General features: G+C 42.5%; 2 protein-coding genes across 4 annotated transcripts; one reads left to right on the top strand and one right to left on the bottom strand.

Annotated features, from left to right (window-relative positions):
- Positions 1-101: 101 nt before the first annotated feature.
- On the bottom strand, positions 102-17,565 carry LOC127363077 (centrosomal protein of 164 kDa). 3 transcript variants are annotated; one of them, XM_051399531.1, is made up of 28 exons: positions 17,385-17,565; positions 16,822-16,905; positions 15,898-16,009; positions 14,991-15,222; positions 14,273-14,437; positions 14,032-14,151; positions 13,864-13,962; positions 13,576-13,680; positions 10,911-12,200; positions 10,275-10,328; positions 10,034-10,167; positions 9,326-9,838; positions 8,834-8,965; positions 8,453-8,648; positions 6,903-6,977; positions 6,616-6,738; positions 6,302-6,445; positions 5,970-6,053; positions 5,819-5,887; positions 5,468-5,727; positions 5,123-5,308; positions 3,910-4,090; positions 3,697-3,804; positions 2,993-3,095; positions 2,059-2,454; positions 1,859-1,928; positions 1,629-1,748; positions 102-1,065 (listed from the first exon to the last, which is right to left on the bottom strand). In XM_051399531.1, the coding sequence occupies exons 2-28, from the start codon at positions 16,898-16,900 to the stop codon at positions 969-971; spliced, it is 5,247 nt and encodes a 1,748-aa protein (XP_051255491.1). In that variant the 5' UTR covers positions 16,901-16,905; positions 17,385-17,565; the 3' UTR covers positions 102-968. The 3 variants fall into 3 exon arrangements, with proteins under 3 accessions (XP_051255491.1, XP_051255492.1, XP_051255493.1); XM_051399532.1 differs by having other exon boundaries at positions 3,697-3,801; XM_051399533.1 differs by having other exon boundaries at positions 13,864-13,944.
- Positions 17,566-25,055: 7,490 nt separating this feature from the next.
- Positions 25,056-27,465, top strand: LOC127362115 (apolipoprotein A-I). The gene is made up of 4 exons (XM_051397479.1): positions 25,056-25,148; positions 25,904-25,955; positions 26,116-26,260; positions 26,440-27,465. The coding sequence occupies exons 2-4, from the start codon at positions 25,913-25,915 to the stop codon at positions 27,041-27,043; spliced, it is 792 nt and encodes a 263-aa protein (XP_051253439.1). The 5' UTR covers positions 25,056-25,148; positions 25,904-25,912; the 3' UTR covers positions 27,044-27,465.
- The last annotated feature ends 94 nt before the right edge of the window (positions 27,466-27,559 follow it).

The raw sequence follows: 27,559 nt of genomic DNA, 5'->3' as shown, positions 1-27,559 counted from the left end.
TCTGTGTGAACAAAATCCAGTATGATAATGAGGGTGTTGATATTTCTCTGTATGGACACACTTGCACAAACAACAGGATCAGCACACAAGAAATACATGAATATATATAAATTTACATTTATTAAAATATAGAAAAATAAATATTTATTCACACAAATATATATGCACAAAATATTTTTTTTCTCTGCCGGCACACGTTAATCAACAGTTCACTGCTACTGCCGTGTAATATGGAATATGGAAAAGTAATTAATGTAGAATTACAACGTGGATTGGCTTCACCTTTACAAAAACACCAGATTCCAACAGGGATTTGTTTCTGAAATGTAAAAAATCTAAACAAAGTGGTTAAAACCAAAACGTTGAAAACACGTCACTTATAAAACCAGTGGCATAAATACAAATGTAACCTGTCATTAAACGTAGCTTGACCTGCGTAAAGCACTGCCTTTTAGTGCTGTAGTGGTATGTCCTGCCTGCAGCAGTAAATGGGTTCACAACATGATGATCAGTTGGATGCCTGGGAAGCTTTCACTAAAAGAAAGTACAGGAAATAAACCTTCACGTACTTCTCTGTGATTGTCTTGACTACACCCTGTAAGAAGCAACCATTTCCCATCAAAGTAAACCATTTCAAAAACAGTTTGGCGCAAGTGTGGCACAGCTATAATCTGTAAACGTGACACTGAAGTGCTTTATGAAGTCTCCTGTTGCTCACAACCATATCTTATGTTGGAGGATAAAAGTCCTCAGCCCTCTGTGACATGTTATTCCCTGAATTGCCATGTCAAAGCTCCTATCAGTGCTGAGGAGGTCGGACTTTGCCTGAAAACCCTTGCACCCAAAGTTTAAAAAAGGAATGGATCAAAGACGGCACGGGACTCTGACGTGAGGCCCTGTCACAGCCATTAATGCTCCAAAGTCCTCAGTGATAGTCACGGTACAGCAGGAACTTTGCGTTCATGTCCTCAGTAATGATAGACTCTGATCTGGTTGTTATCGTCCAGGCCCAGCTGGACCAGGCTGCTCTTGGTTGAAGGAGCCTGATAGCGAGTGAACAGAGGTCTGGTGGGCAGAGTTAAAGACAACAGCTGTGTTCATAAAACAGTAAATAAAACAGACAAATAATGGTGTGCTTTAGACAATAGATGGCGATAATGTGAAGAAGTAAAAGGTAATCAGACAAGTCAAAAAAACAACTGAAAACAACAATGAATAACAATGTAAATTACATAATAAAAATGTAAGTGTAAAAAGGTACAGCATATAAGGCTTTCTACTATTCCAGCTACCTAACAACAATCCTCTCAATTGCTTGACTGATGTTGCACACCTGCTTTGGACATGCCCGTCTCATTCACTTATAGGCATGAGGGAGAACTGTAAATGTGGTGGGATAGATTTTTTTTTTACCACAAGAGGAGATTACTGCTCTATAGTCACAGACTTGTAACGGTATAAACATGCAGCATACTGGCATGTCTGGCTATAACAAGAACACTGAGATAACCTTGAAAACCAATCACTGTCATCGTCTATGGATTGTGTGGGCTTTATGTAGCTTCAACACGATACTGACATTTACGTGTGTTAGTGTGAGTGGATGAGTGTGTGTGATAGAAGGATACATGTTGGTGTCTTTCTTGCGCATCTCCAGCCACCTCTTGTTGCCGTCAATCAGCCCCTGCAGCCTCTGGCCGTCTACCTCCACTGACTTCTGCATGGACCGCAGGCTACGACCATGTTCACTTAGATACACACAGACACACACCGTGTTGGGATTGTCGTAAGTACATTTAAGACAGCAAGGATATGTAATTCATAGTAATAGCGTGGTTAAATGTGTGCTGCAGTTTACCTAATAGGAGTGTATGAGTGAGCTGAGGGTGGCCTCATGGTGCTGGAGGTGATTGGGTTCGTAGCTGCTCCTGCAGGACAGAACAACAATTCAGAACCAACAACAATGATAGCATCTGATAAAAAACAACAGCTATACAACAAGTCCCATTATTGGTGCTTTACTCATTCTAAATCAACATGACAAGGCTGTTTGCATACTGGGGAATATCTGGCTCCATCGGCTGTTGAAGAGGTCCTCAGAGGCCCTTAGGCCACTGCTGACGGGGGTACTGAAGAGAGGGGTGCCTGCCGAGGATCCTTGGGGCGCCCAGTTCCAGGACGGCTCTGAAAGCCTCAACGGGGGAGGTGGAGGTAAGGAGCTGGGGCCCAGGGTGTACATCTGGGGCATGACTGGGGCAGAGGTGGAGGTGGCGGAGGTCGGAGCTGGGTTGGAGTGAGGTTGAGACAGAGGCGGAGGGAAGGCTGTATAGGATGAGGCACTTTGCCTCTGGGCCAGTGAACCCAAGGCACCCAGGACCGTGTTGAGCTGGCCTGAGATCTGCTGCAGAGACTCTGCTAACTCCTGGACTTTGTCCGGAACAGTGGGATGACCTCCTATTGAGGGAGAGAGGGAGAAATGGAGAGAAAGAGAGGAACACAACTTCAGTGTAGCTGGAAAAGTATAATAATCTTCGAGTAGTGTTTGAAATATCAGCAATATAGCAATAATAACAGTAGATGTCTATTTGAATTCACAAGGTTTTATTCATACCAATACTGTTATAGATTTTGCCTGATTCTTTGTCAACTCCTTGATTCCTAATCAATTTTCTGTGTGGAAAAAAGGCCTACACAGGTTTTCAGTGTCAATGCAACTATTTTACTATCTTTGAGTTGGAACACAGTGTAGAAAAATAGTAGGGTTATAGTAGGTTGAGTGTCTTCATGAAATGAGGCCATACTTTACGGATGACTGTGACATCATGGTTTTGCAATGCGCAACTGCCGGCATTGATGAAAGGAATTGATAAGCCACATGGCATACGATTCCAATGGATCAGACAATTTGGAACCAGTTCTCAACTGGAACCGGTTCTCGATCCCCATCCCTATATATGTCAGGTTCTTTGATAAAACCATGAGCAAGTGTTACCTGTCCCATCCGGTGGGTCCGCAGTGCTGCTGAGGTCAGATTCGGTCACATCAAAGGTCACCTTCCTTTCTCCTGCCAGCCGAGACAGACCCTCAAACAGCGGCTAAAATAGAAAGCAACAGGACAAACTGCAGTTAATAACAGCTATGATTTGTCGGTATGTATAGTATAACCTGTTGACTTGATTTATCTTTAGAAAAGTTGGGAAAAGTGAACATAAAAGTGAATACAAACCAATGAGGAACACAAAATTAACATGTTTATATGCCCATTTTATATAGAAAATGTAAGTTGCTTTAGCTTTGAAAGACAACGTGTCAGCAACAAGTCATTTTGTTAATAAACAACAAACTCATTTTATCATTTCATTTAAAGCTAACTCTATCATCCAGGATTAATATAATACAGATTACCAGCAGAAAAAAGTATTCACATGAACACAGAGAGAGCAAGGAAATTAAATATGAAAGATTGATAAATGAGGCAGAAGGAAATCACAAATGCATTATACTTTCCTCATTTTTGTGTCTCCATGTTTTATGTATAAATTATCACCACCACCCTGAATTTTACAGCTATGACTAAATGTGCTTGTTAACTCCATGAAGTTTGCAGTGAAAATATAAAAGCGCTTAACCAAGGTGAAGTATTACTTTAACTGAGTGTACATTAAGACTACGTGATGACTGATGTTTTGTGCTGACCTCTTCAGCTATAGAGCTCTCCAACTGCTGGAGTTGCTCCTCTTTCCTCCAGAGGAGAGTGTTTCCTCTCTGAACCGTCCGCTGCAGCTCCACAACATTTCTGGCCTCCTGACACAATAAGGGGAAAGTAAGCAGCCAGCACTTAACACTTGTTTTAAATCAACCCTGTCTCACCAGTCATTTATTATTCAGGTGGGTCACACTCCTCCCTACCTGCTGTAGGTTTCTTATCATCTCTTCAGTTACCCCTCCTTCCTGGTTGGAGTTCTGTGAGGAGACGGTCTGGGCTGCCTGCAGAGCTGCCTGTCTCTCCATCAGCCTGCTGGTCTCCCTCTCCAGGAAGAGTTTGGTTTTTTGGATGGATGCGCCATGTGAGGAGATGTAGCGTCTGAACCTGGACACATAGAAGTGTGGGGATTAGGGCTGAGGTTAAATACACACTTGTGCCCAGCTCTTCTAAACAATTAACGTTCTGATGAACCAACAATAAACCAATTCTTATTATTGTTTTTTGGTTTTTTTTGCAAGCCAGCAGTGTTAGCCCTGCTATCAACTGTCTTTAAGCTAAAGTTACATGAATCTCAAGGCGTCCCACAGGGTTCAGTGCTTGGTCCTCTCTTGTTTATTCTCTACATGCTCCCTTGCAAGCTCCTTGGTAACATCATCCATTGGCAGGTCCAGCTCTACATCTCTACTGCAACTCCCTCCTCCCTGACCAACTCCCTAGCTGAACTTAAATCATGGATAGAAGCCAACTTTACTCAAAAAATACTGTGACATATCATATATGATTATGATTGCTCCCAGATCTCTCACCAAAACCACATACCATCAACAGATCTGTAGCACGCAACCTAATTTTTTTACACAGCGGATTCAATACACACTCCTTCTCTTCACTCAAAAACTCCTCTATCAGGCCCCCTCCACCACCACTCTACCGTCCGCAGCCTTTGTTCCTCCCTCTGATGCTAACCCCTTGTCCATCCAGCCATCCAAAGCCACCCCTCTGTAACACGCTCTCTAAACACACCAAACTTGCTATATCTAAGAAGTTACTCAAAACTGCTTTAAATGATTGGTTTACATCCCTGTGCTATTTTGTCACTTTACTGTGTTTCATTCATCTAACTTGTAAGTGAAGATGTTAAGTGTCTTTTAATATCTTGAAAAGTAAAACAAAATGGATTATTATCATATTTTTGTGGCACTAAAATTACATGTATAAATATTGAAGATTGGCACATCAGCTATTAATACAGTATTTGTATCAGCTTTCAGTAACCCATCAAACACCAGTACGAACTGACAACTTCGTAGGCCTAAAACTGACATCTGTATCCTGTAACCTGTTAATACCACATAGCCAGAATTGTGTTTTTATAACCACACATTTATTCTCTGTTTTCTGTGTCTCTCTCTTTACTCTTCCATGCTGCTGTGGCTGTCAGGTACAGGGGAGAGTGGCGGGTCCTCCAGGTCTTCCAGATGTAGCAATGAGTCTCTTCTGTCACTTGAGGGCGCCGCCACCTCTGCTTTCTCTGCATTCTTTTTGTCCTGTTTAGGTTCTGGTCTGGGGGTGCAGCTCACTCCTTCGCCTTGTTCCATGTCACTGATTGCACATAATAAGACACTTTAAAATGACAACAAACTTGCCAAAACAAACCATGAACAGTGGAAATCCTAGCATTCTCCCCAGTTAAATAATCCCATTGGCTGAAGCTGAAGTAAAAACACAGGATGAGTGGACTTCCTGTGCAGGAAACTATACCTGGCTCTGCGACTGAGATGGTTGCATCTCTCCTGCAGCAGCGCCACCTTGCTCTCCAGTCGTTCCTTGTCCTCCCTGAGCCTCCTGCTCTCTTCCCTAGCTCTGTCTCTCTCCTCCCTCAACCTCTCCTGCTCCTCTTTGGCCTCACTCCTCTCCTCCCTCGCTCTCTGGATGAGTTCTCTGGCTTGATGTTTCTCCTCTCTCATCCTCTCCAGCTCCTCTTTCAACTGGTCTCTCTCGTGGATCAGCCGGGGTAACGCCTGGACACAGACACACACATAGGTAGAAAAATCAGGGGTTGATAGGTAGACGTGAGTACATATAACCTCTCTTTTCATAATTGTATCCCACCTCTATCTGTCTCTCCACGTCGTCCTCTTCCTCCCCAAGCTTCTTCCTCCTCCTCTTCAGATCTGCTGCCTGATAAGGGACAGAAACCATAAGTTCATGTGGTTTAAGTTAGTGTAATAGTGATTAATACATGAGGTATGCGATAGAAGACCTTGGTCTGCAGCATGGCCTCCTGGCTCTTCAGCTCTCTGGCTCTCAGCTCCAACTGATCTGCCAGATCCTGCAGTTCTGACTCCTAAAAGAAGAAATAAGACAAATGTGTTGTCTGGAATAAAGTACTTATTATTTTAGAAAAGGCTTCCCTTTAGTTTCAGTCCAAATAATGGAGACATGTTTTACATTAAAACCCCAGATTTCAAACAAACAGCATATAACAAACAGCGATAGCAGGTGGAAAGGATGCCCTGCGAGCCATCAGCTTACAATGGCACCACGTGTTCAGCGCTGCATCGTTAGTAAATGTGTGTGTCTGTCTGGTCTCACCTTGCGTGAGTGTGTCAGCTGTGTCTTTTGTATCTGTGTGTCAAGCTGCAGGCGGAGTTTCTCCAGTTGGACAGCATGTGAGGCCTGGAGACGCTCTCTGTCCTCCTGCAGAGTGGAAAGCAAGCGCTCCCTCTGAGCAGTCTCCTGGAACACACAAACATAATATAATTTTGCACCAGAAGTTCTTTATCGATGCCTGCTAGAAACAAAAATACAGCACACTCACATAAACATATTTTACTGTTTCCATTATTGCAAGCCATACAGGGTGAGGGCATGCATCAGCTGAATATAAAATGTAAACACTCTCTGACCTCATCCAGGTATTTCTCTCGGATGCTGTTCATCTCTCTCCTGTGGTCCTCCCTCAGCTGATCCAGCTTCCTCTCGTGATCACGCTGCACTTCCTCCCGCACTTCCTGGAGAACATCAGCCAGCTTGACAGTGACAGGGAAGGTTAGTACACAGCACAAAAAAGTCATATTCCAGTGAATATTTAATGAAATACACATGATGATGAAATGATGTACGGAATCTTTGTGTGTGTGTGTGTGTGTGTGTGTGTGTGTGTGTGTGTGTGTGTGTGTGTGTGTCCTCTGACCTCTCGGTGGTACTCTGCCAGTTGCTGTTCAGGTCGTGGACTCATGAGCTCCCTCCTCCTCTCTGTGATTTTGACCTTTATTCAGACAAAACAGTGCAAACACAGAGATAGACACACATATAGAGAGATCATTAATCTGGGGTCCCTCAAGTCCAATACCACCATGTACCACAGCAAACACAAACTTTTGGATCTTCTGGTGTTTCTAAATGTGTCTGGTGTAACATAAATCTGTAACATTAACACAACATGGTAATCTACTGCACAGATCATTTGACAGTTTTAAATATTAAGAGTCTTACTGTTTAGAGTTCATATCCCATTAATGGCTTTCTTTAAAAACTGGAAGAATATGGCTGCCCTATCGTACTCGACTAAACAGTAGCACCAACATTTTCCTTCCAAAAATAAGTGTAAAAAGCATATTTCTATTGATTTGTGATACAAAATATGTCGGTAAAGCATTTGATAGCACCATCAGGATTCTTGCTCCTGCTGTTTGCTAATAACTGAAACTAGAGCTGTACTGAAGAGGGTGACAGAAGGGTGAGTCACTACAACTTGTGTAACACAACACGTAACCACAGACAAAAATGGCTTCAGGCTGATCTTTCCCCTACATATGAAACATCCAGTGCCAGTCAAGAAGCTCTATAAATCATTTGTTTGGATCGCTTAATAACACTGGCTCTATTTGAATGTAGCTATTTATTAAACTTAAATTATATTGATTTTCGAACCGATGTTTGTCAAGCTCTTTGCTATCCTAGTATTTGTGTTTAGCTTCAGTTTGTTCGGAGATGTGCGTCATTAGTCGTACAGAAAAGCATTCTCAAGACGAGTCATGCCAGGTGCGTGAACAAAATTTAGGGATGTCCCGATCAAGTTATTTAACATTGAGTATCGGCCGATACTGAGTCCTAATCTGATGCCTGTATATTCCTAGATACAGTTGCACAGTGCCCCTTTAAAGTTATTCAAATCTATCCAATGGATCAGCTTGACAACTGGATAGCTCTGCAATGCATTAAGACCAAAAATAGCCAAGTTCTTTTTCACAAAATAATTTATATTATATATATATATATATTTATATTGTTCACAGTTCCACCAACTCAAATATGCCTTTATAAATAGCTCTTATCAATTACACTAAGTGCAGCACTGTAGTAAAACTAGAACACTCAAAATGAGTAATATAATCACAAAAAAAGCAAACCGATCCAGACCAGCATCTCCTGTGCTCTGCAAGGTAAAATTACTGTTTCTAAGTCTGGTGGTTTTGAACAGAGGCTGTTTCTCATTACACAAAAAGGATCTAAATCTTTAACAAAAAGGTCTATCTCTGTAGGGATCCTTTCCATAATGTCGCTATTTGACACTTAAAATAACAATCTGTGCCTGACAGTGGCAAAAACAAGCACTTTTAGTGGACACACTTGGTCACATTTGCCCCCAAGGATTACGTTGGCGTACCTACGAACAAAAAAACACCAAAAATTGAATGATGGATAAATCGATACTGAAATAAAAAAATTAGAGGCACTCACCTCCTGTTTCAGAGAGTTCAGCTTCTCCTCCCTCTCTCCCTTGAGTCTCCTCTTCTCTGCTTGGAGCTCCTCTTCTGACTCTGCCTTCAGACGCTCAATGTCCTGCCTCTTCAGGTCCTCCAATCTGTCGCGCTCCGCCACTCGTTCTTCTTCTAGAGTGATGTGTAACTCCTTCAGCATGACTTCACTCTCCTCCCTGAGCACAGGACACACACACATCAGTGTCATTTTGGGGAATTGCAAGGGTCATATTCTATAAAGCAGGAGTTCCCAAATGTTTTTATGTCCTAGTACACAATAAGTGAGTAATAATATGGCACTTATACATGGGTAGTGTGGCAGATGTAGCCTGTGTGTTATGTCTTAACGTGTGTGTATGACCTGAGTTTGTGTTGCTGCTTCATCCTCTCCCCCTTGGCAGACTCTCTGAGTTCCTCCAGCCTCCTGTCAGACTCCTCCTTCAGCCTGGCCTCCTCCTCTCTCCTCTTAGACAGGAGACTCTGCCGCAGTGTCCTGGGGAGACGCACACATGCATTTATGAATTAGGAAATTGCTCTGACAGTAAGGTTTTTAGTCAAGTGTAGGTGTGTAGGTGTGTAGGGTTAGGGTCTTAGCCCAAGGATTTTTATCAGCTCAAAATGTGTCAATCATAATTGTTTTTTGCTAATACATTGGGACACGGTTGGATAAGTAGAAGTATCCTGAGTTGTAAGTAGGGCTTGTGTGATTTGCATATTGGACTTGGCCATATTGTGATTTTCAATAATATTTTGAATTATTGTGCAACCATAGTTTAAAGGACTTCTGTGACTTGCTAGGGTGCTATAATGTAATAAGGCAGTAAAGGTTTGGTGTTACACTCTCCATGGCTACCTCAGTCTCTCCTCGCTCTCCTCCTTCAGCTTCCTCTCCTCTTCCTCCTCCTCTTGCCTCAGCTCCTCCTGGAGGAGACGCATTCTCTTCTCCTTCTCCTTCATCAAACGCTCCCTGTCCTCATCTACCTCTCGTTCAGCCTTCCTCCACTCCCTCTCCCTCTCCTCTTTCCTCGCTTTCCTCCTCCTCTCCTCTTCCTCCTCCTCCTCATCATCCTCCTCCTCTTTCTGGATTCTCCAGCTCGCCTCTTCCTTCAGTGGGCTCTCTTGGTTTTGTAAAGGGGGATCAGTGTCTCCGAGTTGGGTGTTGGGAGTGCGGACCAGCCGACCTCTGGAGGTTTCAGGCCTTTGTAGCCCCAGAGACGTGCTGAGGCCTTCGGCTTTTAGTCGGAGCCCGGCACTTTGCTCTGAGTGGGACGGGCTTGAGAGGGGGGGTGAAGGGCTGGACTGGTGGAGGACGAGTCGGTCAACTTTGGGAGCTGAAGGGTTGTCTTTGCCAGCAGCTTGTAAATGCCTGAAGAGAGAGGAAGTTGTTACAATTACTAATATTATGGCTTAATGATTGCACACAATAAATGTAATAGTTGGGACTCTCACAAAGAAATATTTGGCTCCTGAGGATTTTCACAAGTGACAATATCACAGCTGAACTCACTGTGACAAAAAAACAATATGTGTAAGACACTATTCAAGCAAGACAACAACAAACCTTTTGGCAGACTCTGCCCTCATTTTATTTGCCTCCTCCTCATCATCCTCTTCTTTTGTTTCCTCTTTGCCGTCTTTCTCCAGTGGACTAACAGTGCCAGACAGGTCGTTGATGTCCAGAACCTTCTCCGACAGCTTCAGGATACAAAACCAGAACCATTACAAAACAGGCTGACAAATCTGCTGAATGAATGAATGAATGAATGGTGGTGGATGGGCGTCACACCGCGTGGTCAGAGTACCTTGACGTCTATGGAGGATGAAGCCTCCTCAACATTCTTACTGGCCTCAGACTCCTGCAACAACACACACACCGGACACACTGACTCAGTGACGAGGTAACAGTTCTGAATGAACACACACACATGCACGTGTACACAAAAAAAAAACTGCAAAAGCAACACTAAACACGGAAGCGTGCCATCTTTTCCAAAGACACACAGGAACACCCACACAGGGGAGAGCAAAAGCAGAGCGTACAGGCAAACACAACGAAGCAACCGGCGAGCTGAGCTGGTGAGTGTACTGTAAAGTCAGACAGCCAAGCAATCTGTAATTGAAGCAAGCAGACACTGAAAAGGGGGGGGGATACGATGTTTGGTCCAATCAACTGCCAGTGTAACAGCGGATAGACTACCAAAAACTGCGCTTTTAATGGGAAAAGGGATCAGCGCTATCCAATCCAGTCCTCAGGGGCTTAAATGGATTGTCCTCTGTCCGACTGATATTCCAGGCTGGGAATCACAGAGGATAAGACAGCCCCTAAGGCAGAGGAGTTGGATTCTGGGAGCTACATGCAGAGATCAGGTTGGGGTCAGGTAGTGAATACAGGGGGTGGGGGGGGGATGAGCACGCACAGAGGCAACACCGAACCCTACCTCTGCGGGAAGGGGGCATTTTTTTGTCACATTCTTCATCTTGCCAGCAGCAAGAGTCTTTCTCTTTTGGTCAAGCGTTTTAAGGTCGCTCGGGATCGTCTTGTCGCCTAGCTCGGCTGGCCGGACTTGAGCCGTCCCAGTCTCAAAAACCTTGACGGCTTCCTCCTCACTCTCTGGCGCAGTGTGGGGCTTTTGGGCGTCTGATTCCTCATCTACCTCCAGTCCCTCTCCCTCCGTTTCTCCTCCTTCACTCTGTACACACCTCTCTATCACCTCCTCGTCACTCTCCGTCAGCCTCCTCTGGCTCAGGGAGCATCTCTCCAAAGCCTCATCGCTCTCGCCGCCCTCCTCCTCTTGCTCTCTTTCACTATCCATCTCCACCTCCTCTCCCTGACTCTCAACCTGCCCTTCTTCGTCATCTACACTTATCTCGAGCTCATCTCCCTCTTTGTCGTTTTTGTCCTCCTCCTCACTCCCTCCATCTTTATCACTTTCGAAGCACTTCTCCACAACTTCCTCGCTATCTTCCTCCAACTCCTGTTTTTCTTCGTCTTCCTCCACCTCTTCCTTCTCCTTTGTTAAACTCTCCACAGCCTCATCGCTCTCTATGTTCTCTTCTCCGGCTTTGCTCTCATCATGCTGCCTTTCAATGCAACTTTCTACTTCCTTCTTGCTGCCATTTTCCCCTCCTTCATTGCTCTCCTGCTTCTCACTGCTTTTCATGTTTTCTGACACTCCACCATCCCCATCGTCTTTCTCTTCATCCTCACCTTCACAGCATTCCTCCTCTATCTCATCGCTCTCTACCTCCTCCTCTTTTTTCTTGCTTTCTACAGACCCATCCCCTACTTCTTTGCTTTCTCTCTCATCTGCTTCCTCATCGTGTGCCTCTCCATCTTCCAGCTCATTTCCTACCTCTCCTTTCTCCTCTGTCCCTCCCTCCTCTGCTTCTCCTCCTCCTTCCTTCTCTCTCTTCCCGCTATCAAGATCGTCGTCTTCCAACTCTTCTGCATCCTCCTCTTCCTCCTCCTCTTCCATCACCTCATTTAACTCCTCTGGCTGCCCTCCTCCTTCGTCCTCTCCCTTCTCTTTCTGAACATCCTGATCTTTCAACTCTCCTGCATCCTCCTCCCCCTCTTCTTCCTCCACCTGCTCATTTAACTCCTCTGCTACTTCCTGTGGAGCAGAACGTTCAGACACAGGGCTGACAGGACCTGCCCCCTCCACACTGACATGGTTTCTGCTGCCCGCCAGAGAGGACAGGTGGAGGTGGCGGCCCCTCTGAGAGTCCTTGGTGGAGGAGAATAGGAAGAACAGTCCATCCATCCCCAAAAGAGGCACAGACGAAGGCGTGCAGAGACACAAGGGAGAGAAAGGATGGAGGACGGCAGGTGAGGGAAGGAGGCAAAAAGATTTTAACCCCCCACTGAAAGATGGTGGGGGGGGCGGGGGGGAATGATGATCTTGACACAACTGCATGCAAAACTGACGGATCGTGCATTTTGCAGGGACAAAATGAGTCATGACAACCAACACATGAAAAGTAAAAGACAAATAAACACATGCATATACAAATATACAGATGTTCTTGTTCCGGGTCTCTTTCGCATTCAAACACAGGCACACAAGCAGGAGCAGTTTTGTTTGATAAGACTTCCTTGTTTTAGCATTTCTCCTCTAAAGAAAGGTCTAAGGAAATCACTGGATCTATATGCAAAATCATTGTGTAATTTTAAGACAAAGTATCAATGCACTGCCAGCTTTCATTAATAGTTAATGTAAAAAATGTGTAAGATTGATCAATTATGACAGAATCTAATGGCAGTGCTGGGAAGTGGTGCTGGTCTATCCCAGTAGAGATAAATACATAAATCAGAGGGAAATTATAGTATTGATTGTTGTTATGGTGATGACGCATGCTCCTGATGTATAGTTTCAGACAGCAAAGCAGTAACAGTGACAGTAGGAGGACAGCAGGACAAAGAGGAAGACACAGTAGCAGCCGTGCCCATAGGACATATCCCAGCAGCACAGCAGCTACATGAACACATCCCGGGTCACGGTGCAAAGGTCACGGGTTTAAAGGTCAAAGAGGTCACGCGAGAGAAAGAGAAGGAATAAGAGATGGTTTAGAATCAGTTACAGTAGACAAGTCCACTATGGTAGTGACACACTCATAATGTGTAGACATATGTAAACAATTGCTCCAAACTTAAAAATATATGTACATGCATTAGAATCTATATCCCATATTATTACGTTCTTATCATTAACTGATCCTGAAAATACAATTCAACGTTATCAAAGGCTGCATTTTTACCAGAGGGAAAGGTACTTGAGACCCCTTTTATTCACAATATACTCTGGTCTTGTACAAAATACTACAGCAGAAATGTTAACCTTCATAATCATGAATATACTACATGGCCTGTGCTTCTAAAATTCCTGTCCACTCATGCCATTTGTAAAAAAAATGTTTAATCAAGTAATGAGTCACTGTGAGAACACACAATGGCCATTCAAAGTATATGGCACGCAGGTGTTACATACAGAACACAGAAATGGCAGAGCGAGCAAGAAAGACGAAAACAAAGCTGGGAGCCTCTGAAAAAGTGGACAGTGTGTGTGTGTGTGTGTGTGTGTGTGTGTCAGTGTGGGTTTTTACCTGTTGGGACGGTGGTTCAGGGCTGTGGTCTCCAGATAGGGCCAAGTCCTGCAACTCTGGCTCTGTCCTCTCCTCAGCTGGAGCTCCACCACTGGCCTCACTGTCCTAGAGTGCACACACACACACACAGACACACACACTTTACAACAGAAAACATTTCTACTTGCACCCTGCTGGAATTAATATAGAATCAAAGTGAATCAAAATCTACAAAATCAACAATGTTGTTTCTATACAAGGAAGTGTTCTTGTGTTCTCTTATTATGAGATGTATTTGATCCTGTCTACCTCATACTGTAGGCCTCCTCCAAGGGCATCCAGGTCCAGATGAAGGTTCTTCAGTAATCGGTCTGAACCGCGTGGACTCGGCTGAAAAAGTGACAATGTCTGGTTTGATAGGAATATAGAGGATATAGTTATATTTCTTCTTTCATTTGTCCTTAGGTTGCACTCTACCTCGTTTTCTGAGATTTTCTCGTCGTCATCATCATCATCATCAAAGCCAGGCAGAGTGAGAGACACCCTCTCCTCCTGCCTGCTGCCCAAAACACTGGATGCTCCACTGCTTCGTGGGCCCTGGCAGTGGAAGAAATCAAACAAAGTGTACTGTATACTGTAAGGGTTTGGGTTAGAGGCTAGGGAGAGGCTGAAAAATCAAAATGCATCATATGGTACTTCATACAGCACTTAATCTTACCCCAAGGGATGGCTTTAGGGGCTCCAGTCCCCCAGAGCTGCCGAGGGACCGCCGGAGGGCGGGGGCAGATCCGGGGAGTGGGCCTAGGCCAGGGGCATCCAGACCTCTCAGAGGAGCCAGGCTGCCCAGCGAGGATGGTAGGGGTCCCAAGGCTGAACTCAGTGCCTGTATGAAAAGAGACAGACAAAGAAGTAAGCACCGAGACCAAGAATCAGAAAACATAAGAACTGTATTGTGTGTATTAGCTTACAGCGGCGCACTTTAGTATCCCTGCAGGAAAATGAACAAAACCCATCAGATCTAAAAAGAGAATGTGGATTGCTGTCTTGTTTTATCATCACGTTGCTTTCAGCCTAATGAATGAATGAATGAATGAATAATGAATTGTTTGTTTATGAGGTATTCCAGATTGCACCATGCACTTGCGCCCACAGTTTGTACTTTGGGCTTCAATTTGGGAAAATAGAGGCTGGAGTGTTATTGTGATGACATCCTGGAAATTTTGCAATAGGTTTATGATAAATATGTAAACCTGAAATTCTTTCAAGAGCCATATATACATACTTTATTCCATTTTACTTTTCATGCATACCCATTGTTACCTCTCTGCTAATACACTCACTAATGGCGCTGCAGTGATCGAGTAAGTTAGTTGCCGCAGTAATACAGAATGAAGCATTTAGTGATGTAAAGCTAGTTAAAAAACACAGCCACTCACTCCAGGAGTCTTCAGTGGCTCCTTCTTTGTCTTCTCTTTTTTCTCCTTCTTTTTTTTCTTCTTCTTGATGTCTTTGTCCTTCTTTGCCCCCGGGCCTCCTGCGGCGGCTGTGAGCTGGGCGCGTTCACGCTCCTGAGCCACCAGGCGGCGGTAGTGCTCATCGCAGGGGTGATCCCAGGTGGACTGGCCCGAGGAGAAGTTGAAATAGTAAATGTCTCCCGTCACATCCTGGCTGCGGGGGAGGAGGAGGGGGGAGAGGAGGGGGGTCACTTCAGCACCTCCAAAAAGGCCCAGGAAAGGGAAGGGGGAGATGATGGGTGAACGGGTAGGTGAACAGAAAGAAATCACCAGAGGTTGTGTTGCCACCTGAAACTAAATTTGAGTCAATTTCACCCTTAAAGATCTTAAAGATCTTAAAGATCTGTTGGGCCATTAAAGATTAAAGCTGATTACTTAGTTGACAGCAAGTAGCAAGTGTTGTTGGTTGCTTTATCAAAACTACACAAACTATACCTTATATTGATAGCATCTGCCTGGTTTTGCCATGTTAGCAGTGTGTTGTAATGTAAGAGGCATTATTTAGACAATTTCACTGCAGCTGACACCTCCACCTTCAGGTGTCAAGAACAGACCTTCACCCTTGATCTCATCAAACTCACGTAGATCAAACTGCTGCTGCTGGGACAGTATCTTTGGTGCTTCACTAGAAATCACAAAGACTGCTCACAACAACTTTCAGCTTCAATCAAGAGTAATAAAAAACCCTGAGCAAGACTGTAACAACACAGCGTTCACACCATTTAAATTTGATTCCATAATACGATAAAATGATATCTGTTTCAGATTGTTTACTGTGGATGGCCATGCCGCTGAGGCTCCGCTCCCCAGCTTCTCTTCCCTTACTTACCAAGGCTTCCACTCGGGAGGCAGAGGGGCAACAATGCCTTCCCTGGCCAGCCACAGGAGCTCCGGCTCATTGTCGGGATCAATGCCAATTTCTCTTGCGTACTCTTGAAACTCTGATGAGTGAAAGAGTGATATGAGACAAGCTGAATGCAACAATATCACATTACACAGCATCTGGTAGACTGTAACAGCTCATCAAGGCAAAGTAAGGCACATGCAAAACACAACATGATACAATAATGATATTTATCTTTCTATTGGCACTCAGTGGTGTAGTGCAGGTATACGGAGTATTCCTCTCATTCCCTGTTATTTTTCAGTCATGCTTGGGTATTACTACTTCTAAATCCCATTCAGTAGTGTCCTATGAAATTAACATTTTTTTTCCTAGGATGGTGAAGGCATGACATAATTGTCATGAGTGGATGGAGTAAGTTATCAGGAATATTTTGCTTGAAATGCATAATTATGTAGTTCTCTCACCCGGATGTGGGCCAGTATTCATAGGAAAACCTGCACTTCTGTGACTAATGTTCATTTCATAAAGATCCTTAATCCCTGAAGTCAGTTAAGTGACAATGTACAGATACTACTGGCCCATTTTCAGGTGAGCCAGAGTATGCAAGAGTAGTCTTACATGTCACTGAGCATTTATCCTTTGCTGGATGGATCGTCTTAAAATAAGAAAAATTTAGAGTATACCTACTTCTCCACACAACACTACACCACTGTTGATACTGAATAAATAAAGAGTGTATATAAAACAACATCAACAGTGCAGGTTTTCCATACTGCTGCTATCAGGAGGGATTCTTTATTATATATCATCAATGATCAACAGATCAGTGTCGACAGTTTATACACTTTTATTTAGAAATGCCCTTGCCACTACCATACCCAGGTTATTAACCTCACCCCTGTGTACCTTGTTCAGAGGGTATATAGGTCTCATCATAGTCCTCTTCAAGGATCAGCTGGTCTCCTATGAGAGCAGCTGCAGTCATGGTAACTGCAGAGACAGGGGACATATAAAAGAGGATGACTGGCACAAGAACTCAATATACTGCTTATAACACTGTGGCAGACCACTACCCCAGCCTCAGCTCTGTCCTCTGCTGTGCAGAACACCTCCCTTCTGGGAGAAAACTGAAGACTGTATCTTGACATTAAGCTCAGCTAATAAGATTAACAAATCCACTTCTTGAATCTAGCTAACGTTATATTGTTGGACAAAGAAAAGCGAGGGTGTATTACAGAGCACATGTTTCAGCCTGGGAGAAACTGTGCACCCTAAGGCAATGCTAACATGTCGACAACACTAAATATCGACGTGAAATCGTTTTAATCACAGTAATGCTTGGGACACATAGGAAACAGACGAGCTAAGCTAAGTTAAGCTAACGTTAGCACCTCAGCTGACTTCAACGTTAGCTCAGCCAGCTAACGTTGAGTAGCTGGAGAACAGCTCATTGGTGATGAGTCATTTACCTTCCAAACTTTTAATCGTTTTCTCATTAGCCTCTGCGGAAATATCGCTTCGCTGCCAGTAGTTTACCGCAGACACTGTGGACGCGGAGGGGAGGAAGATGAGGAAGATGAGGAAGATGAGAAAGTTACAGCGCTAACAACGTCTCCAAGGACGCTTCCCCCGTTTCCTGTTGACATTTGAAACGTGGCTCTGACTGGCTGAGCCGCATGAGGCGTTCAGGCGTCCTCGTAAGATCCTACTTCATCAACATGCTCAGTACTCTTGTAATATAACGTAGATAATGGGGAAATTAAAATTTGAACAAAAGTGGATTTTGTTTCCTTTAAGAATTTAATGTCAAAGGCTTTGATTCAACAGGACTAGAGAGAAAAGACAACATGAAAGATATATTGAATTGATTTTTATTGATTTGCCAATGTTAATGCATTAAAATAAAGAGGTATGTCTTACTAATGTGGAAAGACAACAAAAACCTTAGATTAAATGCTTTCCATGTACTATTTTGTGTGCATTTTTGTGTTCGTGCTATCCTCATATATTTTTTCCAGCTGACTGGGTCCTTCATGTGTCTAGTTATATGTGCTTTATATTTTGCACTGCACATGAAAGCATCAATCAGTTTACATCTTCAGCAGTAGAGGATATCTATACAATTACTCAAATACCACTTTCCATCAGATTTTGTTTCCTGAAGGGCAAAACAAGTGTGTCTGTATGTATGTATGTATACAACAGAATCAGCGTACAATGGTTTAAATGGGCTCTAAGCCAAAACGAAGCCCTTCAGTGATCCAGGTTTACAGTTTTGTCTCAGTCCTCCTCTAACTCTTTTTTCTTCCTTTTGTGTGGAGATCAGTGTGCTGATCTCTTCAAAAATGTGTGTTAAAATAGCTTAGCAGGTGTGTGTTTATTTTTTACAAAGGGACAAGGTGATGTGTTTTGCATGTGTTTTAGGGGAAATTGAATGTAAGGATCCCCGTGGTGTGGCAAATGGCACTTACTGTCCCCAAGCCTCTCATTCACAGCTGGGGGCGGCATTAACACTGTGTTGCTAAATGATGCCTTTGTCCAGTCCCGGAGCCAGAGTGGGATTTCAGGTTGTTGACAGTATTCTCATGCAATCCATTGCTGACTGTAGTCTAAAGCAGAGTAAAATATTCTTGCACGATTTTAAAAATATTTTCTAGTGCAGTATGTGCAGTCACATTATAGCTTCAAATAAATAACATTATCTTAGTCTGACTTCTGTCATGACCTCTTTACTCATGGTTTTAACCACAAGAGGGCAGGACTGATGCAACATGACTTTCCAGGTAGTCTTTGTCCACCACTCTGACACAGCAGAAGCTGTGTTGATGACTTGAAAGGAGTACAATTTTCCAAAGCGGTGCCAATAATGCAGTTTGTTTTCAAATATCCCCTACTGCTCAACACGTATTTCCACCACTGTCACATATTGGTTTCTCATTCATTAGACATGCTTCTTTTTTGGTATTTGACTACATACTATTGATAAGACAAATCTAATAAAACACATATTAATAGATAAATACCAAATAGAACTCCAGAATCCTTGGTTCATGGGTTCAGATAGATTTCTTTGAGTCCTGTGTTTGTCATGGTGTGGGCGGTTTGGTTCTAGTAGCAGAGTGAATGACCTCTACATCTTGGGCAATGCTAGCTTTAGCATTACAAACAGGCCTTGAAACTCAGATGATCAACTCAACACCTACGCACCAAACTGCATGGACAAGAAATGTTAGATTTGAGTCCTAATTTGAGATTGCAGCATGTCTTTTCAATCTCAGTAACCCAAACATGAATCGTGCACTATGGGTTTTAGTTTGTGAATGAGCTACAATATGGTAGCCATGATGTTAATCTTTTTCTTTAAAATGTGAGTCAACTCTTTGTTTTTCATTCACGATGGCGGTGGATGTTACATCTCTGAACAACGCACATCATGACCCATTCCATTTCATTGCATTGAGAAAAGCAATGTACCCAAGCTAATGTGTGCATTTAAAAAGCATTTAACTGTAAAGTGTCTTTGAGAATCCAAAATGATTTTAAAGAATAAAGGTAGCACACTAATTGCTTTTTGATTAAACTATTCTACTACTGACTGTATGAGGTAAATGCAGTGAAGTAAAAAGCATATTTCCCATGAAAAACAAGGGTCTAATGGTAAAAAATGGAAACAGTCCAGTCATTTATCTTAAAATCGTCTTTGAACTCTTGTTAAAACTCTGCCATGATCCTTCTTGAGAGGACTTGTACAATGTGTACTGTTACCTGTAGTAAAGAATTACAATACACTGCATGTTCCCTTTCTACTCATTAAAACATTCACACAGTTTGTTTTGTTGCATTTGCTGTCACATCAGCTTTGTGTAGCGCTTCACCACAAAAACATGTTCTTATATTGGCTTGCCCTAACATTTAACTATGCACTTTAATAAACTGCATTATCTTTGGAACAGGGTTAAGAGCAACAAATGAATACAGAGGCTCATAAAAGGAGAAGATAATGTTTCCTATCACTGTCCAGCACGAAACTCACAGCGTGTTGGTTGGAATAGGAGTTGTGTGTCCTCATTCTTCTCTGATTACGTGAGCGTGTCAGTATTGTGATAAAGCGTGGATTATTTTATGATTAAACAAAAAGTCTTGGTGACTGTGTATCACCTTCATTTTGCTGCTCTAATGATTTAGGTTATCTGAGTTCAGGGTGGCTCTTGCTTTGCTGTCAAGCTGTACAACCCACAGGGCGATGCAGCCTACAGTGACACTCTATGACCAGGGCTTTGGTCCAAATATCTGTATTAAAGCAGAAGCGACCTCAGCAGATGTGACATTGCAAAACCACATCACTACAGTTGAGCAGACTTGGGTATAGCCATCTGAAGTGGTGTGTGTGTTGAAGAAAATGAGAGAGAGCCCCACACTGTTGCTCACAGCTGAGATAACCTCCCCTGCTGGTTTGAGAACAGTGCTCCATCATGGAGGCAGCTGGAACAATGACGTGACCTTTGAACCTCAGCCAGGGCCTGATCAAATGGTGGATTTTCTGATTAAATATTTATCAGCTCCAGGCAATTACCCCACATCTGTCTGGCTGTCTGATGATCACTGTAAAACTGGTTGTTGATCATCAACAAACAACTTCCTTTTATTAGTAGGGCATCAATAAATCCCATCAAATGTTAACCTAGTTGTCAGTTGGCTTTATGTAACTGTTGATGCCGCTGAAATCTTATCATAGGAATGATATTTTCTTAAGTGAAGCCCAAATGATGCTTACAATCCAGCTTCGACCCAGTGTTGGTGCTGCCTATATGGTGTGTTTGTGTCCCAAAATAGTTGTCAACCAAGAATTTCCTCAGTTTAAATTTTTAGATTTTCCACAATTAACTTTTCTGCTCCCCTTGAAATGTGCTTGTTGCTCGATTAGATCATTGATCAGTTGCCTGTACAGTTTTACGATAACATGCAACCTTAGCGACTGCCTCGCCAGCTAGGAGTTCTGAGTTCTTATTGATAACAAATTATGACAGCAGTAATCTAGATAGATGGCTCATTGTGGATGCTGAATCAACGTGCTGCAATGCAAGCAGTCTCAAAGGTTGCTGTTCCAGATAAGAGTCATTCTTCTGACAAGGCCTATTTCACTCCTGGTCAGCAGCTCTGAGCTCAGAGAAACTGATATGTAGAACACACTTATCTCACGGGCCAGGGCAAAAACCCTAAAGACTACTGTACAATGACACTACAAGCTGGAGCCATTGACAGAGGGCATATGCTGTGATCTGTTCAGCCTTTTACTGTTGTTGGTCTGTAAGGTGCAGACCTTCAACTAACAATTATTTCCATGACTGATTGTTATTTTTGAATTCTTCTTTAGTCTGAAAAATGCAAGAAAAATGTGATTTCCCAGAGCGCAATGTAGCATTTTCAATCTGCTTATCTTGTCCAACCGGGGGTTTAAAAACATTGGTGAGCTTTCATGGCTATTCTAGTTTGCTTGGCTAAATAAAACACTCCTCAGCCAGAAATTCAGACATACTCATTATTGGATGTCAACTACAAAGTTTCCATTGCTACACTTTCAAACCGTCTGCTGTATTTTGCAAATTGGTGTCAGGCAAATGGCTAGAGTTGATACTGTTAAGCCTGAGCCAAGCAGGCGCTGATGCGGCTTGCGTAGGTGACAGCTCTGACACCCCACTGTCTTCACGGCCCCATCAAGCTCAGCTTGGCTTCTGTCCATGAAAATGTAAAGTGAATGAGTTTGTAGCAGGGGGGTGAGAGTGAATTCAGACACCACAGCACCAAATGATGAATAACAAAAGCAAATGGAGGCAGAGAAAGACAAAGAAGGGTCAAATGTCATTTGGCTTTTAAAGGGGCATAGAGGAATTGCTGCAAACACACGGCCTACTCTCTTCAGATAGAAACCCCGACACAAATGCAACAAATTAATGTTTCGCTTGTGTCAGAGTAGTTGACACAACTGCTGGTACACACTCAAAAATACAGAAACATTTGCACCATAACCGGCACATAATGAGTTATGAGTTATTTCAGGTACAGATCCAGCCTGAACTAAATACTGTAATGAAATAAGTTTGAAAGGGTTTTACAAGATCAAAAGTATAATTGGAGAGTTACTGGTATCTTACAGCTTACCTGAACAGTATTGTAAAGATCCTATTTCCTCTAAAATCCTTTCCACTCAATTCAGTAATGAAAATAAGTTCTGGCAACACACGAAATGGAGCACCTGTATGATCTACACCATTAACATACAAGGGTGTAACAAATTATTAGAAAAAAAATGTAACAAATCAGCTACATCCTCACAAATGTCCATTTAGTTGAGTCTTTCAGACAGACTTAACAAAATTGAACATTGTAGAGAAGTTTTGATTTCAAAGTCATTCTCTTGGATTTGAAATCAATGCATAGAAGTTCCTACCTTTCTTTTTACTGCCGTTTGTGAACAGGGAATTGGTTCCCCACCTGGGGGTCGCAAAACGTTGACAGGGGTTTGCGAGACCTTCTTGATTTTAAGAGGTGTAAGAAAACTTTAAAAATATAATAAAATCTCAATTTGTTTTTTCATTTCTGTGAAGAAAACTAAATGGAATTATTATAAATGATATATATTGTAAAGTTTATATTATAATTGAAAATTATTATTGAACACAAGCTATATTTACAGAACCATCACTCTGATAAACAGCCGGCATTAGGAAAGTATGAAGTTAAAACAACCGCATTGCTAATTGAACATTGGCCAAGCGTCAGGGAAAAGAGAACACTGAATTTGTAAAAAATGATAGTATGTAGTAAGAATGTATGATTGTTAAAAAAAAATAAAAATACATAATACAGACAAATACTAGTATGAAAATATCACGAAGACTCAGCTCTGATGTAATATTCACAGGAAATAACCTGCTCAAAATTCCAAATCACTTGTTCTACACAAACTTCCTGCAGTTATTGTGTTCACTATTTGGGTTCACTATACAGTTATCAGTTGTTCTGTACTGTCAGTGTTATGCACTGAATATAATATGAAACATCCATAATTTATTTCACTTAGTCAGGGGTTGATAGGTGATTCAGTGATAAAAAAAAAAAAAGGGATCCCTTACGGAAAAAGGTTGGGAATCACTGATTTAGAGGATATTTAATGCCCTTTATATGTTTTATTTGCTGTGGTAAACTTGTTTTCAATATGGGAAACTGAGAGTAAAGTCTTTTTACCCTTTTGTGGTGTCAGTTGTCTTGAATGTTGTACATAATACATGTTAATGTGCATGGTTTGAATTCTTGCTGTAGTATCTTGCCACATTTTGCATAAGATATGAATTGGACATGTTGCAATTGCTCAGAGCAAGTACTGACAGTACAGGAATTGGAGAGTAGTGGTATTCAGGGTTCATTGATTATATAGGCTACTAAAAGTATATTGTGCAACAAATACAGACCCGTTTCTTGCTTACAGTTTATTGCCACTGACCACTGATGACAATGATTAACCTTGTACTTAATAACCCCCCACTAGTCTAGCCTTCATTCTGCAGATAGTAGCAACTTTTCCTTCGATCATGGCACACCTATCTGCACATTAAGATTCTTGTGCAGAAATACTTATACAGTACATTAATATGCAAGGGTTAACAAAACAAGTATGACTAAAAAGGTATACATTACGTCACCTCCTTTGTTTAACGGAAAAACGTAGTTACTGCATCAGAGCATGCTTTTAATATATATATTACTGATTGTATCACATACTTTCACTTGGTATCCTTTTTTTATATTAAAGAAAAAGAATTATATCTTAGCTATTGCAAATCTCAAAAGAATATGCATAAACTTTTTGATAGACATTTATACTATGAGGGTAATACTTGTGTGACTGCAGATATTATAGTACCTATGATATACACGTATGTGAGTATCACTAGAGACAAATTTCTATACTATGATCATTCCTTTTCCTCAAATTACACAAAGCCATGGTGACAAAGTCCACTGGTGACAGGACAACAAACAACAGCTTGGCACACACCACTCTTTGACCTATTAATCATCGCACACAAACATGCCACAAACTTTCTTATCCGTGAACTGAGATAAGTCTGTCTTGATACTCTGTTCTATAGATTACTGCACTGTTATGTGGTATTACGTGGATTTGTGTGAATGTGAGTGCATTTGATTCACAATTTAGTGACTGCAGATGAATGTGATTACATTTCAGAGAGTCCATTGCAACAAGTCACTGTCTTCTATTTACTCTTGTTTGTTTCTCTTGGCAGCCTTTTGGCAGCACTGGGACTGTAAAAATTGTGGCTTTCCTGTCCTAAACACTCTTCTATAACAAACAAAATGCAAGTAAACCACTGGGAGGGGGTCAACCTTAACTGTTTAGAGTGTTTAAAAGTGTATGCTGCAAAAATGTAGAAAATAAAACAGGACCCATTACAGACCCCTGCGAGATACCTTCACATAAGCTATATGGGGAAACAACTTTTTTATACCTTCGTACTTAGCTTCCACTTTATTCCCATTATTTCCAACACCTTTTTTCTCTTCCAGTTCCCCTGTCTCTATACCTTTTGTTAGGTATAATAAATGTCTTTTCTCTCTTGTCCCCCTGCCCCCTTTTTGTCATATTCACACTTCACTTCACTAATTTAACCATCTTCACAGCTCCCTCTTCACACTGAGTTGCCTTTTGTTTATGTCAGCCTTTCATCTCTTCTGCACAGCAAGAGCAGCTTAGCTACAGGTCAAATGAGAAAACCTTTATCAAGCAGGAAAAAAATGCCAATAGCTATCCCAGAATTATCACCACTCAAATATCCTGCCGCCTTAAAAAAAATGGTGAATTTAGAAGATCGTTAAAAAATGTTTGCACTTCTGTAAAAGTCACAGTTCATCTGTGATATTCCTAATGTATAGGAAACCTGTGACAGTTGTGTGTGTGTGTGTGTGTGTGTGTGTGTGTGTGTGCATCGGTGTGTGTGCTGAGTAATCTCCTCCCAGCAGGTGACCATTGAACTCTCAACCTAGTCCCCCTGCTGAGGGAGATGGCAGGGGGGTGAGGTCCACCTCCACGGAGACATACAGCCCTCACACCTCCACCCCCACCCCTCCTCCCCACATGGACTCGTCCCTCAACCGGGCACTATAAAAAGTCTGCTCTTGTTGAAGTTTTTCAGTCTCGACACGAACTCCACCAGGTAAGACAAGCAACTGCTCTGGCTCTAACTGGGACTTGGGCTCTAGAAATAGGTAGTCAAAAAGAATATTTGTCAGAGAACTTTTCAGTCAGGGAGAGTGAACTTTATACAACTTGTAAACTTTGAAGAAGTTGTGAACTGGTGCCAAAAATAAGTTTCTCTGCAAGGAAGATAAGTTTTAGTGATACATTTTAATTGTGATTTATTTCATTTCATTAATTGTAATTTTGGGATTATGCTGCTTAGTTTGTTATGATATTTTAGTTATTTTAATTTCAAGGAGACAAAGAGATCCCTAAATAAATGCTCCTGGATTGAGACTGCCTTTGAGATCACAGTGATAATTATCTTATTCCATGACTGATTTACTGTAAATGCCTGGAACAGGATTATGTAGAAGTCGAAAGCTAATCTGCTTGAGTGCTTGTCTCTCTAATTTAGAACCTTTCCTAATCTACCCAGATTACAGCTCCTTTCATAGGCAGCCATATGTTTAGTGCGATCTCATCTGGGCTAATTCAGGGATGAGTGTTTAGCTTTTGGGTTAAGGCATTCTTTCTTTTAAGCTCATCTGGCCCTCGCATTGCTTTAGGTAGGGGAATCAAGATTTGACTGGATTTTATTAATTGGCTTCCATTTTAAAGTATTTTTCTTGTTAATTTCTTTGTCTAATTTAAACATGTTTTATTGAATCTCCTTTACTGTGAATGTGATGTGTGCTGCATAATCAACTGTTACCCCTTTTTCCATTCTAGACCACCACCATGAAATTTGCGGCTCTTGCTCTTGCCCTTCTGCTGGCTGTCGGTGAGTACTGAATGCACTCTTAACCTGCTTAACTTGCATGTACATCAATACTCAGTCAGTAGATGAGTTTTGTATAATATTTAACATATTTTAAATTAAATTTCAAATGACATTAGAAATACTGTATTTTCTGACTGCTTTCTCTCCTCCTCCGCCTCAGGCTCTCACGCCGCTTCCCTGCAGGCTGATGCACCCTCCCAGCTGGCCCACGTCAGGGCCGCTATGGATGTCTACCTGACTCAGGTGAAGGACAGTGCCAACAAAGCCCTGGACCAGCTTGATGATACTGAGTACAGGGAGCTCAAGTAAGGCCTCATTATTCACCTTAGTCAGTCTCACTTTCTGCAATTCATGCTTGCTCCATCACTGGTTCATTTACCTTTCTTCCATTTTTTTACAGTTCTCTAGTCACTATTTACTTACTGCTGTGTTTATTTAACTTAAGCTAAAATGGTTTTGCTCCTCCATCTCTGTTTGTTCCCAGGGCCACCCTTTCTCAGCGCCTGGAGGACATGTACAATCAGGTTAAGACCCTGCAGGGTGCTGTTTCCCCCATGACCGACAGCGTCGTCTCCACCATCTCTGATGCCACCGCTGAGTTCCGTGCCTCTGTCATGGCTGATATTGACGCCCTGAAGGCTGATATCACACCCAAGCAGGTTGAGCTGAAGGCAGTCATCGATAAGCACATCGATGAGTACCGCACCCTGATGGATCCCATCATCACAGAGTACTATGCCAAGCACACAGCTGACATGGATGCCCTGAAGGTAAAGTTGGAGCCCATTGTGGAGGAGCTGCGTACCAAGATTTCTACCAACGTGGAGGAGACCAAGACCGCCCTGATGCCCATCGTGGAGTCTGTTCGCGACAAGCTCCAGGAGCGTCTGGAGAGCCTGAGAGCAATGGCTAGTCCCTACGTTGAAGAATACAAGGAGCAGCTGAAGCAGGCCTACAACCAGGCTCAGAACATCAACACCGACGAGATCACCACCCTGAAGAACAAGATTACACCTTTAGCCGAGGAAGTCAAGGCTAAGCTCCAAGAAATCTTCGAGGCCATCGCCGCCTCCATCACCAAAAACTAAATCCTCTCTACCCTGTTCCTGTAACTATCCTCACCTACCTATCTGTTCTAGATTCATTCCACCTTTCTCTCCATTCCGTCTTTCCTCACATGCACATACAGACCACCTCTCAAAATGAAGCCGATGCCTAACTGATGCACTTCTTTGCAACACAACGGCTGGACTCTTGCTCTCTCTCTACCATGCAAACACCTTTCTTTGTGCGCACATGCTCAAGCACACGCAAGCAAAGAAACACACAGGCACATACATACTCAGCACACACATGCTTTGCTCTTAGCATGCCACAGCCAGCTGCTTACATTTTGTGTAGGAATTGTATGTGAATTATCACAAGTGCGTGAACTTCTGTGTAATGATGCTTGTCTGAAAACTGTGCTTTGACGAAATACAGCTCAATAAACATCTGACTGTTTATACTACTTTGCTTTCTGACTCTAACCTGAACAGTATCTTATGCCAGTTTAGTATTGAAATTATTTCCTTTTCCCTAAATTATCTGCCTGGAATGAAACA

Source organism: Dicentrarchus labrax, unplaced genomic scaffold (genome assembly GCF_905237075.1).
Source record: "Dicentrarchus labrax unplaced genomic scaffold, dlabrax2021, whole genome shotgun sequence".
Lineage (NCBI taxonomy): Eukaryota > Metazoa > Chordata > Actinopteri > Moronidae > Dicentrarchus > Dicentrarchus labrax.
Note: the sequence above shows the minus strand (reverse complement) of the source record. Positions and strands in the feature narration are given on the sequence as shown.